The 15,312-nt window shown below is 38.9% G+C and overlaps 1 protein-coding gene across 3 annotated transcripts in view; it reads right to left on the minus strand.

The window, feature by feature from the left end:
• Window positions 1-15,312, minus strand: part of JAKMIP1 (janus kinase and microtubule interacting protein 1) — a 175,348-nt gene that overhangs the window by 63,492 nt on the left and 96,544 nt on the right. For all 3 annotated transcript variants that reach the window (XM_049797894.1, XM_049797896.1, XM_049797893.1), the window contains exons 4-5: window positions 14,057-14,551; window positions 118-327 (exon numbers count right to left, since the gene is read on the minus strand). In XM_049797894.1, coding sequence (XP_049653851.1) covers window positions 118-327; window positions 14,057-14,551 — 705 coding nt within the window. The remainder of the gene's footprint in view (window positions 1-117; window positions 328-14,056; window positions 14,552-15,312) is intronic.

Raw genomic sequence — 15,312 nt, forward strand, 5'->3', positions numbered from 1 at the left:
GGCCATTTATCATGAATTAGTCCCTCTACTACTTTAAAAGTAACCGCAAGACCAATGTGAACACCCAGGCAGCAATTATCCGGTGTCAAACATCTGAAGAAAACGCAATTTTCTTACCGGGCTTCCCATCAGTTCGGTGATATCCCCCACTCCCGCAGGAAGCTCTCTCTTAGGACTACTGTGGTATCGCTCTGCCTCCTTCACTTGGACAAGCTGCTCATCCAAAGCCTCTTTCTGAAGGAGCAGTTTCTGTGCATGGCCTGCCTGGACACCAAGGTCTTTCTCCAGAGCCAGAATCACTCTGTCTTTGCCTTTTATCTCATCCATCTGGAAAGAGAGAAAGAAAGCAAGAAGGAAGTTTCTGTAACATCTCCAAGCATTCACTGCATGCATATCCACAAACTTGCAAAAACAAAGTTCTGCTTCTCTCAGAATTATACCAGCACTCAAATTGTGGTTGCTAAAAAGAAGATATACCTCCTCTGAAGCCTTTTCCCCTCCCCTTAAAAAAGTGTCATCCTTCACTTGATCATGAGTTTGCTCAGTGCAGTCTCAACTCAAGAGACAAACAAAAACAGATGCAAACACACACTGAAACAGAATACATAGCCACTGAAATCAGCCACTTCATCTGAGGATACGTGCTTTATAAGCACAATAAAAATCTCCCTTCACTCTGTTTCAGAGAAGAAGCACAGGGCTAGTGCAAGATCAGACTAACACACACTGTAAAAACTCACCTAGGCTTTGTTTTAAAGCTTGAGCCATACACATTTGCCCCATGTCGACTCCCTCCTTATTAGTGAAAATCACACGTGGTGAATCTCTTCACAGACATTTAGAAATTAGTAGCATATACATGCACACACATTTAAACTTTAAATCTTAAGCCTACCTATGTATTTTATGTGCCCTTGTTATAAGATTCAAACAAGGACTAGTCTTTGTATAGAAGGAAAAAAAGCAAACGCACACAGAGCATTAGAATAAAGGGTTGGAAAAAATAGTTCTTAAACACCATCTATGGTTACTGAACTGTGTTGTTCATACATCTCCATACCAAATAAAGCATACTGCTAGCAGTGATCTATTGCAGCTCTCATAGGATTTGTCCCTCACAGCATCAATGTACTTTGGTACTATTCCAAATGCTGGAGGAAGTGACAATCTGCAGCAGTTACTATAGAAACAGACTTCTTAACAAGATTATTAACCATTAACAATATGTTTATTGGAACTCTGCTGTATCTCCTTCAGTTTACTAAATTGTTTTCTTGGCCAACGTCAACCCATGGAATTTTGGAAATAAGGCTATTATAATCTCATTTGAAAAAAATAAAATAAAATAATGAACTTGTTAAATCATACATTTGTAGTTTATTATAGTCCTGTTTCCATAGCAGTGCTTTATGTGAAGTTATGCCAAAAAAAAAAAAAAAAAAGGAAAAAAAAATGAAATGTTAGAAGTAACTTATAGATAAGTCTGAGTGATGTACAGGATTAACACAATCAGATTATACCATCAGATACAATTTGCTTCTTCAAAATTCTTGCCTTACTCCTTTCACAGTCTACAAAGCATGTGAAGTTAGTTTGTGTACAGAACTTGAGTGGCAGGAGATGGCCTGGCTGAACCAAGTCAGATCTCAGAGGTCGGATTTGGTCAGTTTTGAAGTGAATAAGCTGGTCTAGACCACTTTTAAGTTCCAGCTGGAGCTGATGAAGATTGGTTTTGATGGAGATTTCTTTCCTGATTTGGGCAGGTCGCTGGATCTCAATTCCTCAGCCAGTAAATAGGTATAATACTTCCCGGTACGTTAATGCAGATTTTTGAGACTTTCAAGTATGCCGAAAAGCACTTGCAGGAAAAGAATGCAGTTTTTATTAATGGAAGAATATGCAACATGCAGAGTTGCAGAGGGACTGTGCAGTGAACAGCAATGACAAAAATTAAGCAGCTGCCTCATTTACTGAATGCTATCTGTCATGCACACTGATCTATCAGGGACCCCTTGGGAGGAAAAAATGTCCTGTAACCAAATACTGTGGACAGTTTCGCTTTCAATTACACAGGTGTTCACACTGAACATCTATGTAATTGAGATAGGAATTTGTCCATGCAAGGCATACATTTAACAAGGAAGAACCAAGGCTGCATAGGCAGCACATTTCATACTCTTCATATGCTCACAACTTAAATGGTAAATGGAATGACATAGGTGTTTAAGTTGGAAGAAAAAAGAAAGCAACGGTCTCGGTATGGACTGCTACTTGCTGAATAGATTGTTTGCAGCAGATGTGACCAGTGAAATCATGCCCATGTCACCCTTCACACACACTTCCATAGATCAAACCATGCAAGGTCATACACGTTAGAAAGAAATGCCATGAAAGAACACAGCTTTGGGCTGGGAGTTAGGGGAAGGCAGGAAAGAAGGCAGAATTCCCCTCTGCTCTTCCTCCTACTGTTTTTTCTACCAGAAAATCTACCTGTGGTGAAAGTTTCAGAAAAAAGCAACACCCTGTGTTTCGGTCAAATCAAAAAAAACTTTGAGAGACTGATAATAACTGAAAATAGCAATATATTAGCAATGCCTGCACATCTTTTTTTATTTTGGGCTTATATGTTAAGTTACAGGTAGGCACTGGAGAATCCCTTACTCATGTAAACATATGCACATGTGCGCACACACACACACAAATACAGAGAGCATTGCAATAGCACTTATTTTTTTATAAGCATAAATTAGCAGAAGGAAGAATTTATAAGCAACTAACTTATTACAAACTGATAAAGAGGAACAGAACTGCAGCAGTAACGCCTCTACCTCAAGTTCTGTTTCAGAAGCCTGGGGCACAATACAATTCTCCTTTCCTCAAGGTGACAGTTACACCTTTGATTTCTCAAATGTAACTGCATCAACCCAGTCAATGCCTCAAATTTTTTAAAATATACCTCAATGCCCGACCCAAAGATTTACCACCTTTCTTCAGACTTGCACACCACAGATCAAACTTGTTCATCTTCCCTGTCTGATTTCTTAACAGAGAGCACAAATTACCCCAGAGAGGGGAAAAAAAGGAAGAGAAATATTTTACAGGGATGCAACAGCCCTCAGTTCCATGTGGGAGAGATGGCAGGTCAAGAGGCAGGCAGGCAAAGAAAGAGGAGGTACAAGACTAGGAAAAGGAGAGATATGTTTTAGGTTTAAAATGAACATAAGCTGACAGAGAAGAAATGTCAACCCCTCCCAAAAGACTTTAGCTTAGCTTAGTCTTACATATTCTAACAGTTGTAAAAGTTCGCACAAAGTCTCCATGCCGGTTCTGTACCACTGGAGAGCTACTCTTTTCTCAAATTCTTGCCACATTTGGTTACATGAAGAAAGAAAAGTTGGCAGCATAAAGGAAAACAGCCTTATGTAATTAGGCAATGTATTACGGTCTTTATTTTAGTGGGGAGAGGTGTACCTTCCATTTGGTAAATGAAAATCAAAATGGATTAATCTGGGTTCCCTGCTGCTTGCTATTATGATCAAATACATGTTGTGGAAGCAACACTGTCATAGCCAAGATTGTCTAGGAACCCACATGGTCTAAAAGAGAAGGAATATTTTTTGGTAGACCAAATGACAGAGTTGGAAAGAAAGCTTTCAGGTCCAGAAGCCCTTCAGCAGATTAAGAAGTTGCATGCTTAAAAGCTTGTCAACTTTTCCACCTATCTAAGTTTGCTTTTTCATAAATGTTTTTATGTTTCTCTCTATATATGATACGTATACTTATATGTGTATATACATACATACACAAACACACACAGTGCACATATACATGTATATATGCACACATACATATACACACTCACATTTTGAGGTATTTTACAGTTGTCATTTATGACTACTGTAGAGAGCTGAACATCATTGGCTTTTAGGATATTGAGTGAAATAACAATTAGTGGTGCCCTCCTGACCTCTCAGGTTTAAAGGTTTAACCGTGTATTCTATTACTAGAATGTGCATTCACCAAACAGCATCCAGAATTTGTTACTTTACCATGCATAGCATTCCTTTCTTTTTCATGTTTTTCAATGTTTGTTTTACATCACTAGGGAGCGATCCCCAAACTACTCATCACTTACATACATAAAATAGTTGTCATCTTTAATTCTGTTCTCTCCCACGTGCAAACTGATTACATCTAAAGACTTTTTTTTTGCCTTACAGGTCTAAAATCCATATACACAGGTAGACTTTTACCTGAGTTCTTATATCATGTTCTAGTCATTGCAACATTCTCCTTTCTGACCTTAAATGAAGTCCTGCCTGCTCACCATCCAATGTGAATGCTGCTGTTAGTGATGCTCTTTTCACAAAACTCTCATCTCTGGATTCTCCAAGCTGTTTTCCTTTTTACTACATTAAACAACAACAATAACAAAAATCACTCTCACTATCAAAGATTTTCACAACCTCACTGGAATCCATTCATCCCTCATCTAAGATTAGGGTGTTACGTCCCCTCCCCAATACCAGCTTGTCATACATGCAGTCCTGCATTTTCATGGTTTCTCCCATGCCACTGTTCTACTTGAAAGGACACGCCACAAATATCCATTTAGTCACCTGACTGACGTTCCTCAAATTCCTCTTATATCTCTCCTTTTCCATGACACCTCTAAAATACAACAGAAATGATGAAAAAACCTGTAAATACTTAACAGAGATCACAGTCTGTTGTCTAGCCATAAAATGGCTTACCTAAACTAGCAAATCCCTGAGAACCTAAGACATAGGAAGCACATTACAGAGATGCAGAAATTTTCCTACTGGAAGCGATGCAGGTATGTCAAGGCCAGTACTGAGCTGAAGCTGATAAACCTGGATGGATCAGTTCTCACCTGATGATTCATGACCTGATTCTGAACAAGCAGGTGCCTTTCCGTTGTGCTCCTCCACCCGTCGTGGTCCAGGGAGCACGGTGCAGGACCTGCCCTGCCAGGCGCCTGTAAGAGGTCTCTGCATCGGTGGCACAACATCGCCAAGACAAGCAACACGTGGCAACTGAAACCTGACTGCACTAATCTCCTACCACTGCTCTCATGTATTCCTCCCTGTACTACTACTCCAGACCTCTCACTAAGATACAAAGGGTAGAGACCGTCTTTTCTTCGAAGACATTTAGCACAATGAGATCCCAATCCATGCATTGGGCTCAGAGGTATTGTGTTAAATCACATATATTATCCCAGAAATTCCTTCCAGCTGGCTGCTTTGGTTTCAAATTTGTTCTCAGTCTAAAACAAATTTGCCCACTTTTTGCAGCTACACAATACAACAGGGTCACGTGAACTCTTACATTCTGTTTTGCATGGATTTTAAAGCATTTTAGAATAGCCACATTTTTCTTTCTGCAGTTAAGCATGGTGCAATTCAGTACAAAAGGTCTGTGATAGGAAGGCAGTGGAGCAACATGAGGTTAGAAGACATTTTCAATTACATGCTTTGAGAAGAAAAGTAGCAGAAATACCCTCCAAAAGAGGATTTTAAAGAAAATAAGATCATCCACAAGCAGCTGCAGAGGGAAATTACTGGAAAATCACCTTTGATGGCATAAGTAACTCTGGAGCTCTTGGTTAAAATTACAGCTTTCTAAAGTATCATTTCTTAATTAATGGGGTTTGTGCTGTCAAATGTTAGGTGCTGAACACAGCAATTACCTGCATTATATCAATGAAGAGCTAGCATTTATAGCCCGTGTCAAAATTACCCTGTTTCCTCAGAACAGGTATCTAACCGCCTAACAGCTAAGAGAAAAGAGCAGAAATAAGTGTTTTAATAATATTTATCAACCATGAAAGAGAACCAAGCCAGCCGTTGGAAAAAGTACCCCCTGCCAATTATCCCACACTTCAATAGCTACAGTGAAAGAAAGTCAGAGACCTTTGGGGGAACTTTAGCCTCTCACAAAGTTGAAAGAGAAATTCCCAGGGAATTAAAAGCTAGATCTATCAAGGCAGTGACATACTCAGTTTTCAAAGTGGAAAAAGCCAGCTGCTGCATTGCCAAGTGTAAGACCTTCCTCTTTACCCATCCTTATCAAAGTTATCTCCTAGCCAACTGCAGAACAAAATTCTACAGTGCTCTTCTCTAGAAGAAATCGAATTAATCTTTATACTAAATGCTTGACAGTGAAAATAGGTGTATCTTGACAGAAGGATTGCTAGTTACTAGGAAAACTAGAAGGAGATGATACTCAAATAAACAGTTAAAGATAGAACTAAATGGAATTAACACCTTTTACATTTGTAAAGGGACACTAAGACCTAACAACTATATCCCACGCTGCAAGCCCACCTGGAAGGAGGAATTGAAATATTCCTGTGTTGTGCATAGCATTCTCTGCACCAGACATGGCCACCTATTTAAATAAATGTTTGCTGCTTATTTAGGAACCCTAGGGGAAGAGAAAGAAAAGATGCCAGCCAACCAGTGGAGAAGTAAGGGTCATAGACACAGGTAGATGGGAGTTATTCTTAATTTCATGTGTAATATTTCTGAACCAACAGCCAATATGTTCTTCCAACAGCTTTTCCCACATGTTTTTTTTGAACTGTGTAAATCTCATAGGTAAGGCATATATTAAAGGTTTTGATAAATTATACACCAAACACCATATGGGCTGACAGTTCCAGAACTTACTGATAGGAGGTTTCTCATATCTTTCTCAAAAGCATTATTGTAGCTGCCCACAACCTCTGCTACTGGATCTCTCCTGTTACCTATTACAGGTGTTCATTGACAGAGCTATAATGAACAAGTAGTCAAAAAGATGGAAAATGTAGAAGGACCAAGTAATACAAACTTAAGGAGATTTTTGTCCAGGTGCCACACCGTACATAACTTCTGTGGGTTTTTAGTACTGTTCTGTATTTTGTAAAGAGATAGAAGTCAGATCTGTGACCTACCTACCATAATAGAGTCCTTAGAAAATACTAAAAATAAACACAAAATGCTCACCCTGCACTATAAAAAGGTTTCATTAGATCTGCTTGATTCAGGAAAAAACAAGGCCTGGGTGGAATGCTGCCCTGTTAGCTCCTGAGAAGACAAGCATAAATCTTCAGAGGATGGAAAGCAAAGTATTATTTGCAGTCCTAAAATGCAGGAGGTGGTGGACGGGTCTTTGTGGGAGATTAGCTCAGCCTTGGAATGCAGCAGAAACACGCGTCTCAAACAGATGGCAAAATCCAGAGAAGCAGCCTAGAATCTGATATCAGCAGCTGTGTGTGAAATACATGCGGGTTCAAGCGGCTAATAAGAAGCATTCTAGAGCAGGCTCTACCCAACCATGCACGACTGCACACACTTGGATGATTCAAAACTCAGCTTTCCAGTCTCAAAATTCAAGATTTTGGTTAGGAATCAAAACTCATGTGTATGTGCCACTGTACAAGTGAGGTGAGAAAAGCCAGGCTCCGTCCTTCTTCTCAGGGCAGCAGAGGATCACGGGGTGCCCCTGCCAAAAGCCAACTGTCCCTCTCCAACAGAATTTTCAGGGCGACAAAAGGTCTCCGCACCACCCCCACTGCTGAATGTAACCTAAAGATTCAAATTTCACTGCCTTAAAATGGCAAAATCCTAGTAATGGGAATGCAGGAGAAAGTGAATGTTATTAGAAAGTAGTTGCTACCGCTGTAAAGGGTGTAATTTTTGGTTTTGGTGGAGTGTTAAACTTTTGCTCCTACTATTTTTCCATGTTTTACTGAAAAATAATTGCTGAATCTCTTGGAAGGTAAAAGTATTTTATTTGGTCATGTAAATTTTATCCCTTAAAAACTGAAGGGAATAACACAGTTTAACAATTTCGTCAACTGCCTGGATGAAGAAATGGCATGCACCTTTCCCACATTTGTGGATGATACCAAATTTGTGGGAGCTGTTACTACACTAGAGGACAGGAACACCGTTCAGAGGGACTTAAACATGTTGGAGAAAGGAGCCAAAAAAACCCTCATAAAGTTTGCCTAAAACAGATACAACGTCCTGCCCCTGGGAAGGTTTAAATTCCTGCAACAGAAAAGGCTCGATGCCCATTAAAGTTGGCAGTTCTGCAAGGGGGAGAAAGAAAAAAAAAGAAAAAAAAAAAAAAAAAAAGAAAGACAAAAGGAAAGACTTTGGTATCCTGGAGGGCAATTTGGATATGGGTCAGTGGTGAGAGCTTGCAATGATTGAAGTTAACTTGATACTGGGCCAAATCAGGAGGACTGCAGCCAGAAGGATGGAGAAGTAATTTAGCCTTTCATTAAGCACTTGTGAAACCACACCAGGAACAGCGCAGCCACTTTTGGGCTCCCCAGCACAAAAAAAAAGGTATTGACAAACTGGCACAAGTGCCATAAAACTGGAGGAAGGCCAGCAAGACCACTACGGGGCTGCAGCACACGGCATTCAAGGAACGGGTGAGGCAGCCAGGCTGGCTCAGCCCACCAAGGAGAAGACCGCAGGACGCATTACAATCGCAGACACCCGTCCAACTGTCTGAAGGGGGACACAGCGATGAACAAGGCAGAGGCTTCTCAGAGATGCTCAGCAAAAGGACAAGGGTAACAACCAAAGGTCACGGAAAGAGGAAGAAGAAAGAAATTTCACAGTGACTAGGCATCGGGACAAGCTGTCACAGAGACTGTGGATCTCCATCTTTGGGGATTTTCAAATTGGACGGGAGGAGGCCCAGAGCAACCTGATCCAACATCCGAGGCAGCCCTGCTTCAAGCTGGATATTGGGCCAGATGGCCTCGAGAGGACCCTCACAGTCTAAATTCTTCCATGATTGTATGATGCTGCAGTTCACATGCGGAATGCCAATGCTAAGTGTTGCACTAAGGACTTAACAGCAAACACATTAAGAGCTGCGCAAGGTTAGAAAATACTAACTTGAGTTGTAATTTGGTTTCATCCTGAACTGGAATAATCTAATTCTTAGTTCCGAAAAGATGTTACCCTCAGTCTGTCAGAAGCCTTCGCTTAAATCATGAAATACAGTGTTACACACAGACACAAAACTGAAACAATAATGTTAAAAAAAATCACTATATAAATGGTACATAAACTTATTCCATAAGAGGGATTTCCCTTGAATGGAAGTTTCAGTGAAACTGCCTTGATTTTTACCTTTAAAAACTGCTTAATCTATTACTCTGAATTATATTCTTCCAGGTACTGCCTTACATGTATTTGGCAAACACCAAACAGAAGAAGAGTTCCACATTGGAAGGAGTTTTTAATTTATACAATTAAATAATTTGGATTAAGGAGATTAAAGACATCTAGTGCCTCTATCTTCATAAATTATGGCTGATCAGGAACTTCTGAAAATCACTCCTGAAAACAATTTCTTTTACTTTGATTCTATTAACAGCAAAAGGATTTTTTTCCTTGCAAGTATGAATCTGTGGTAATGTCACATTACTCTTTAGACGATTTTTATGAGGTTATTTGAGAATACAATTGAAATAAGCAAATTTAATTCATCTGGTCTACTGTGTGCCCTCTTAAACATGGATCTTATTGTGCACCTAATAAGATCAGTGGAACCTTCTACATCGATTTTGTGGTTAAGAAAACTGGGACTATTTTACATGAAAGTGAAATAAGTCTTTCAATTAATTTCAAATCCAAGCTGTTCAGGAATATTTAGGAAGACTATAAATGCAAAGATTTTAACAAGGTCAAATGGTATTTATCTGTAAAATAGGTGAAAGGTTTGATGTTCAAGACATTTCCAATAGAGGAAATAATATTTACTGAAACCATACCACAAAATACAGGATGCAAGTGTCATCTGTTTATTCCAAAGTTTAAATATTATGTTTACGTTAACAGTGTCTACCAAAATAAACATTCAATTTCCTTCTTATTCAAGAAATACTATAAATGAGCAAATCAGTGATGTCATAATACAATATACTTTTAATGATTGGTTTTTCACGTATATTTTCCAAGCCAAGCACTGTAAAGTGTCCATTGTTGTTATCTCTGCAAAAACAGTATCTAGAGAAATGTGCCTCACAAAGTTAGGGCCTTCTTAAAAACAGTGGCCAGGTAGTCCCAGAATGAACATAACCTCTAACTGATACAATATACTTAATATTCATGCCCTCCTTCACAGCTGTGCTGATAAGGGAATAAAGTTGGTCTGTTTCCAAAACTCACCAACAATTTGAACATGCTATTTCAGCAATTTCAAGCAAAAGAAAGAAACTTTACCTACCACTGAAAACTAACTTTACACCTGATTTTAAAACCACGTAAGTCAGTTCAATGGCAAGCTAAATTGAGGCCCAAGAAAAATTGACTGAAATACAGTGTTATTTTGTGTACTTTTTTATATTTAGATTAAAACATTAAATGCCTTCGTAGTACACTTCTGCTCTTCAAGCTAATTTATAAGTACAACCTAATAAACTCAACTTCTCTTCACCATTAATCAGATATGTATTAAATTTACCTTGTATCAGCCTAGACCTCAGAAGAAAAACAGGCATACTGCTTACAAGGATGCCATTAAAACAGAAGCCTGTTGACACAGTGTTATTTAGGTATGTACAGGCTTGCCTACGCAGCCCTGAGCTGAATGTGTGCTTTGGGACTGGTTAGACTGAAGCTCCGTGAATGAAAAAGTACAATTATGATTTTGTATATTCTTTTTTTAAAAAAACCACAACTGATCCATAAAAACAGGCTTTAACATTTTTCCTTCATGCAGATTATTTTTCAGTTTCCTATTTCTGATTTTTTTTTTTTCCTTTTTTTCTATTTGCTCTTTTTTAATGTTATTTCTGGTTTTAAGTATCTGAATCTGTATCGGCATAGTTTTCGTGCTACATTGACAGAACAATACAACTGTTCAGACTCAACGACTTAGAAAATATTGGCTGAAAAAATCAAGTAATAGCTGTTCTTGCTTCTGTATCTTATTCTCCAAGTTGTCTCTTAAAAGTGAAGACATCTGTTTCATTTGTCTCTCCAGTTTGTTACTAGCTATTTTTACTTCCAGTTTCTTAGCTGCCAGCACGCTGTGCCGACGCATATATACAACAAGAATATGGGGGGGGGGGGGGGGGGGGGGTTGGGGGGGCAGGGGGTGATCCATGTCAACAAGCACTCCTTAAATTAGTGAAAATATATATATCACTGTTATATAAAGTCAATTACAGGAACTGACAAATTCCAATATAATTTCATACTGCACAGAGAAGTGTGTTATATTTCTTGCCAAATAATAGCTATTTTACTTTCCCTTATTAGGCACTAGGATCTTCCCCATTCAATCTTGTTTGTATTGAGGCTTATTGGGTATTTTTCATGGCTCAATTCAAAACTGTGAAGACAATCTCAAAATTGATTAATCACATTTCTAAAATAGTGACATGTGTACAATACAAGCATGGCTGTTTATGTACTCAATGCAATTGTATCCATATATTCACAGACAATGGATTTCACTTTTTTCCTTTCTCTCTCTTTTTTTTTTTTTGATGACAAGCCAAAAAAATGCAAGATTTTACTCAAATTAGTAATGGGTATTATAATCAATGGTAAAAATATTATTTTCTTTTTTTTTTAACTGCAATATCCATATGAAATACATTTTTTAAACTAACCTGTGATCTAAAATGCAAAATAAATCAGCAAAGTCTGACAAACCAATGAGACACTGCATCCTGAAATACTCTATCTGAATTTGAATTACAGTATGGCCAGCCCATTTAGGCCATTAATACCAAAGATGCTAATTTCTTAATAGTGCCATAAAACACAACACACATACAAAAAAGCACATTAATTGAAGCTCAGTTACAGAACTGTGCTAATATTAATAACACTGCCTGCCGCATCCTTGCCATTTCATCCCACAAGTGTAGGAACTAAACCAATTGAGTACCCCAAATCCGCAGCTGATACAGTTAATCTGAAATTGAAGGCAAGCATCCCTTGCACTAATTAAAATGTGGGGGAGAGGAGGGAGGGAAATATCCTGATGATCTGGTTCTATAATCCCTCTGGCTCTCCCAGAGGAAGAGAGCAGCATCTAGGAACCCTGCAGTATTTTTTACCTCGCCCCAGATTTAAATAGTGCCCTATACAATAACAACTGTCTAAATTGCTACGAATTCCTAGAAGAAACCCTTCTCCTTCATAAAAACAAGCCATACAATTTAATGAAAAAAATGGAAATTCATTATATGAAAGGAGTCGAGACACCACAAGGCAAGATCAGGCTCCTGATATTTCTCCCCTGTACTTCTTTGAGGGGGAAGATACAAACATTTCCAGTGAAAACCTGTGAGGCTGATTCCTCTGTGGCTGGGAAACAAGAGTTATCTACACACTCTCCTGATATAGCCACCTTTTTAGATGTACTGAGTAATGGAGGCCCAGTAAGGCTCCAATTAAAGTTCTGAATGACTCAACAGGAATTTTTTTGTGCCAGACAGAAAACCCTGAGTGCCTTCCTTCATCACCTTCACACCACAGCAGGCTGCAAGCTTCTACTCTTGAAAGAGAAGAGTTAAGTGTTTCCTTCACAATAACACTCAAAGACATGCCATGGGTGTGCTTACTGGGACAATTTGGGATCACAGAATTTGGGGTGCACTGCTATGTGCCTCGCCTCACCATTTCTTGGTGAAGTAACCTTCTCTGAAAAGTTTAAACTTATTTAGAAACTGTTCTCTAGAAAAACACATGCCACAACGTAGCAACCTTCTCTCCTTTTTAACACTTTTTAAAATTACCTGTACTTTATAGTCATTATTCTAAAATTCTACATGTATAATATGGAACAAAATATGAAAGAAACTAAGCTTACAGAAACCCCATACTGTCAGTCTTTGCAGTGGTCTTTAATTAATCAAGAAAATGATACCCCTGAGACTTGATCAACGTCCAATTTGTTTAAAGCATAAATATTAACTGCCATATAAGCTTTCATTGCCTCAGACAGAAAATCACCACCATTAAACAGCTATTACATGTTTGTAGCTTGCTCTTACCATCATTTTTCCTAAGGAATACAAGAAATGAGGACATACCTGTGTAAACAGAAACTGATAAAATATTTTTCTTAAGAAAAATGGTGTTTCATTCCATTTAAAGTCTGTACTTCTTGATAGATGACAAATATTATGCTTATTATAATTCTAGATTTTATTTGCACAGCTATTGTACTGTTAGTTTAGGCAGATTAACAATCAGATATATACATATACATAGAAAATATGGTACCAAACAGAAGTGTCATTTGATGACAAACTCTCTAAACATACTACATGTGCAGCCCATCTTAGATTCTCTCCATTTGACAAAGCTGAATAATTTTAAATATTTGGGGCACCCGCTGTCAGGAAATATTGCCTGGGTTTTGATTTTATACAAACAGCATAGTCTGCCATCTGTGCTGATGTCCTAAGGTTTATGAAGCGTGAAAAAAGCCTGCTGTCCTAGGCCCTAACTTTTCTGCTGCAATAGAAAAAACACAGAAATTTTTTTTTTAAAAAAAGGGCAACAATGCTTAAAATCGAATGACCTGGATAATGATGCAGAAGCAGCAAATACATTGTCTTGTTTCAGCACAATTGTTTCCTCCAATACAAATACAAACGCTCTCTGAAAAGTTAATTTTGCCTTCTCACAAAGATGTTCTTGCATTGCCAAATGAGCAATGCCTGACTAGTTTGTTCAATGGGACCTTGTAAGGAAATACAGTTGAGCAAATGGGAAAGGGAAAGTCTATCTCTTTGATTTGTTGAGAAAATTCGTCCTGTAGAGCCTTGGTTCGCTCACATTCCATTTGGTGGGACATAAAGCTTTAGACTGGGTTGGGCTAGCCATGGAGCCAAGGTTCATCTTTGCTGTAAGGAGGAGAAAGTAGTGGAAATAGTGGCCTATTGATGAAAGATGTCACTGCAAAAGAGTGGTTTGGTATTTATGGGCACATACAGCAATATACTAATCCCTGATATAAACTGAAATAAGCACACATTACTTAACGAACTTACCAGCCTGCGGATCTCTCTCTCACATTCCCGCTTTATTCTATTAATCTCATCCTGATGGGACTGATAAGCCGTGCGCAGGTCAGCAGCCTTCATTTTATCCGCCTGCATAATGTTGTTCAAAGCTTCTTCAAGCTGCTTTTTGCCAGATTTCAGCTCCAAGATCTCCTGTTGCAACTTCATCCGTTCGCCGTCGAACGCCTTGCGAGCCTCCTCCTTTGCTTCGCTCAGCAGCGCCGTCTTCACTTTGTCAGCCGCCCCGTCCCGCAGGACGTTGACTGTTGACTGCAAACGCTGAATTTCACCGTCTTTGATTTTCACCATTCTTGCTACCTCCTGCTCGTGCTGCCGGATCAGTAGCTCTCTGACACTCTGAAGTTCCTTCATTTTCTCCTCGTGGAGCTTGGCTTTCAGTTCAGAAACATAGGCAGTGTGCTTGTGCTGCTCCTGCTCCCTTTCTTGCTTAACCTCTTGGAGTTTCTCTCTTAGTTTACCCACCTGGAACATCAATACAGAATATTGATTAACAAGTGCTGCCACACTTTCAAAAGTCACCAAGCGAGCTTTCTCTAAAACATTATTAAAAACTCATCCTGAATATTCAAAAACAAAGACTGCATACCTGACACCTCTCTCTCCAGTAAACAACTAGAGAACCAGGGCTGGAAAAAGGCCACGTGTGGGTGCAGGAATCTGCTACGGGGATGTGCAATTGGCAACGAGTTCTCACGGTTTTAGGGAATAAAAATAAAACTAAGCAGCATCCAATCTAATTCTCTCCTTATTTCCTTCACCAATCACCCCAGACTACTCTCATCCATAAACCCTCTACTGCACCCTACAAGCAGATGGAAATGGAATCAAACAGGGAGAAGAGAGTTTGTGTTTACGCTGGGAATATATTGATTTTGGATTTCTTAATTTCTTAGCTATTTTAACAGGAAAGTCTTTATTAGATAAGCCTAAAGAATTGGCCTTCTGAAAAATCATGTCTACTCAAGGGGCCTCAGACAGGACATGCCAAAACTGAGACTATTCACAGTCCCCAGATACTTCAGAAAATACAGGCCAGTGACTCTAAGGGTTGGGAATGGAGTAGGGAAAAGATCTTATAGCCTATTATATTAATACCCACTGTGATGAAACCTCATTATAAAATGATGCTCAGCAGGCTGCATGGAAGCAATGTTTTTTTCCAAGTGGGATTAGGTATTAATTTAGAAGAAAGGAAAAAAAAAAAGGAAAAAAAAAAAAAGAAA

Source organism: Accipiter gentilis, chromosome 3 (assembly GCF_929443795.1).
Source record: "Accipiter gentilis chromosome 3, bAccGen1.1, whole genome shotgun sequence".
Classification (NCBI taxonomy): Eukaryota; Metazoa; Chordata; class Aves; order Accipitriformes; family Accipitridae; genus Astur; species Astur gentilis.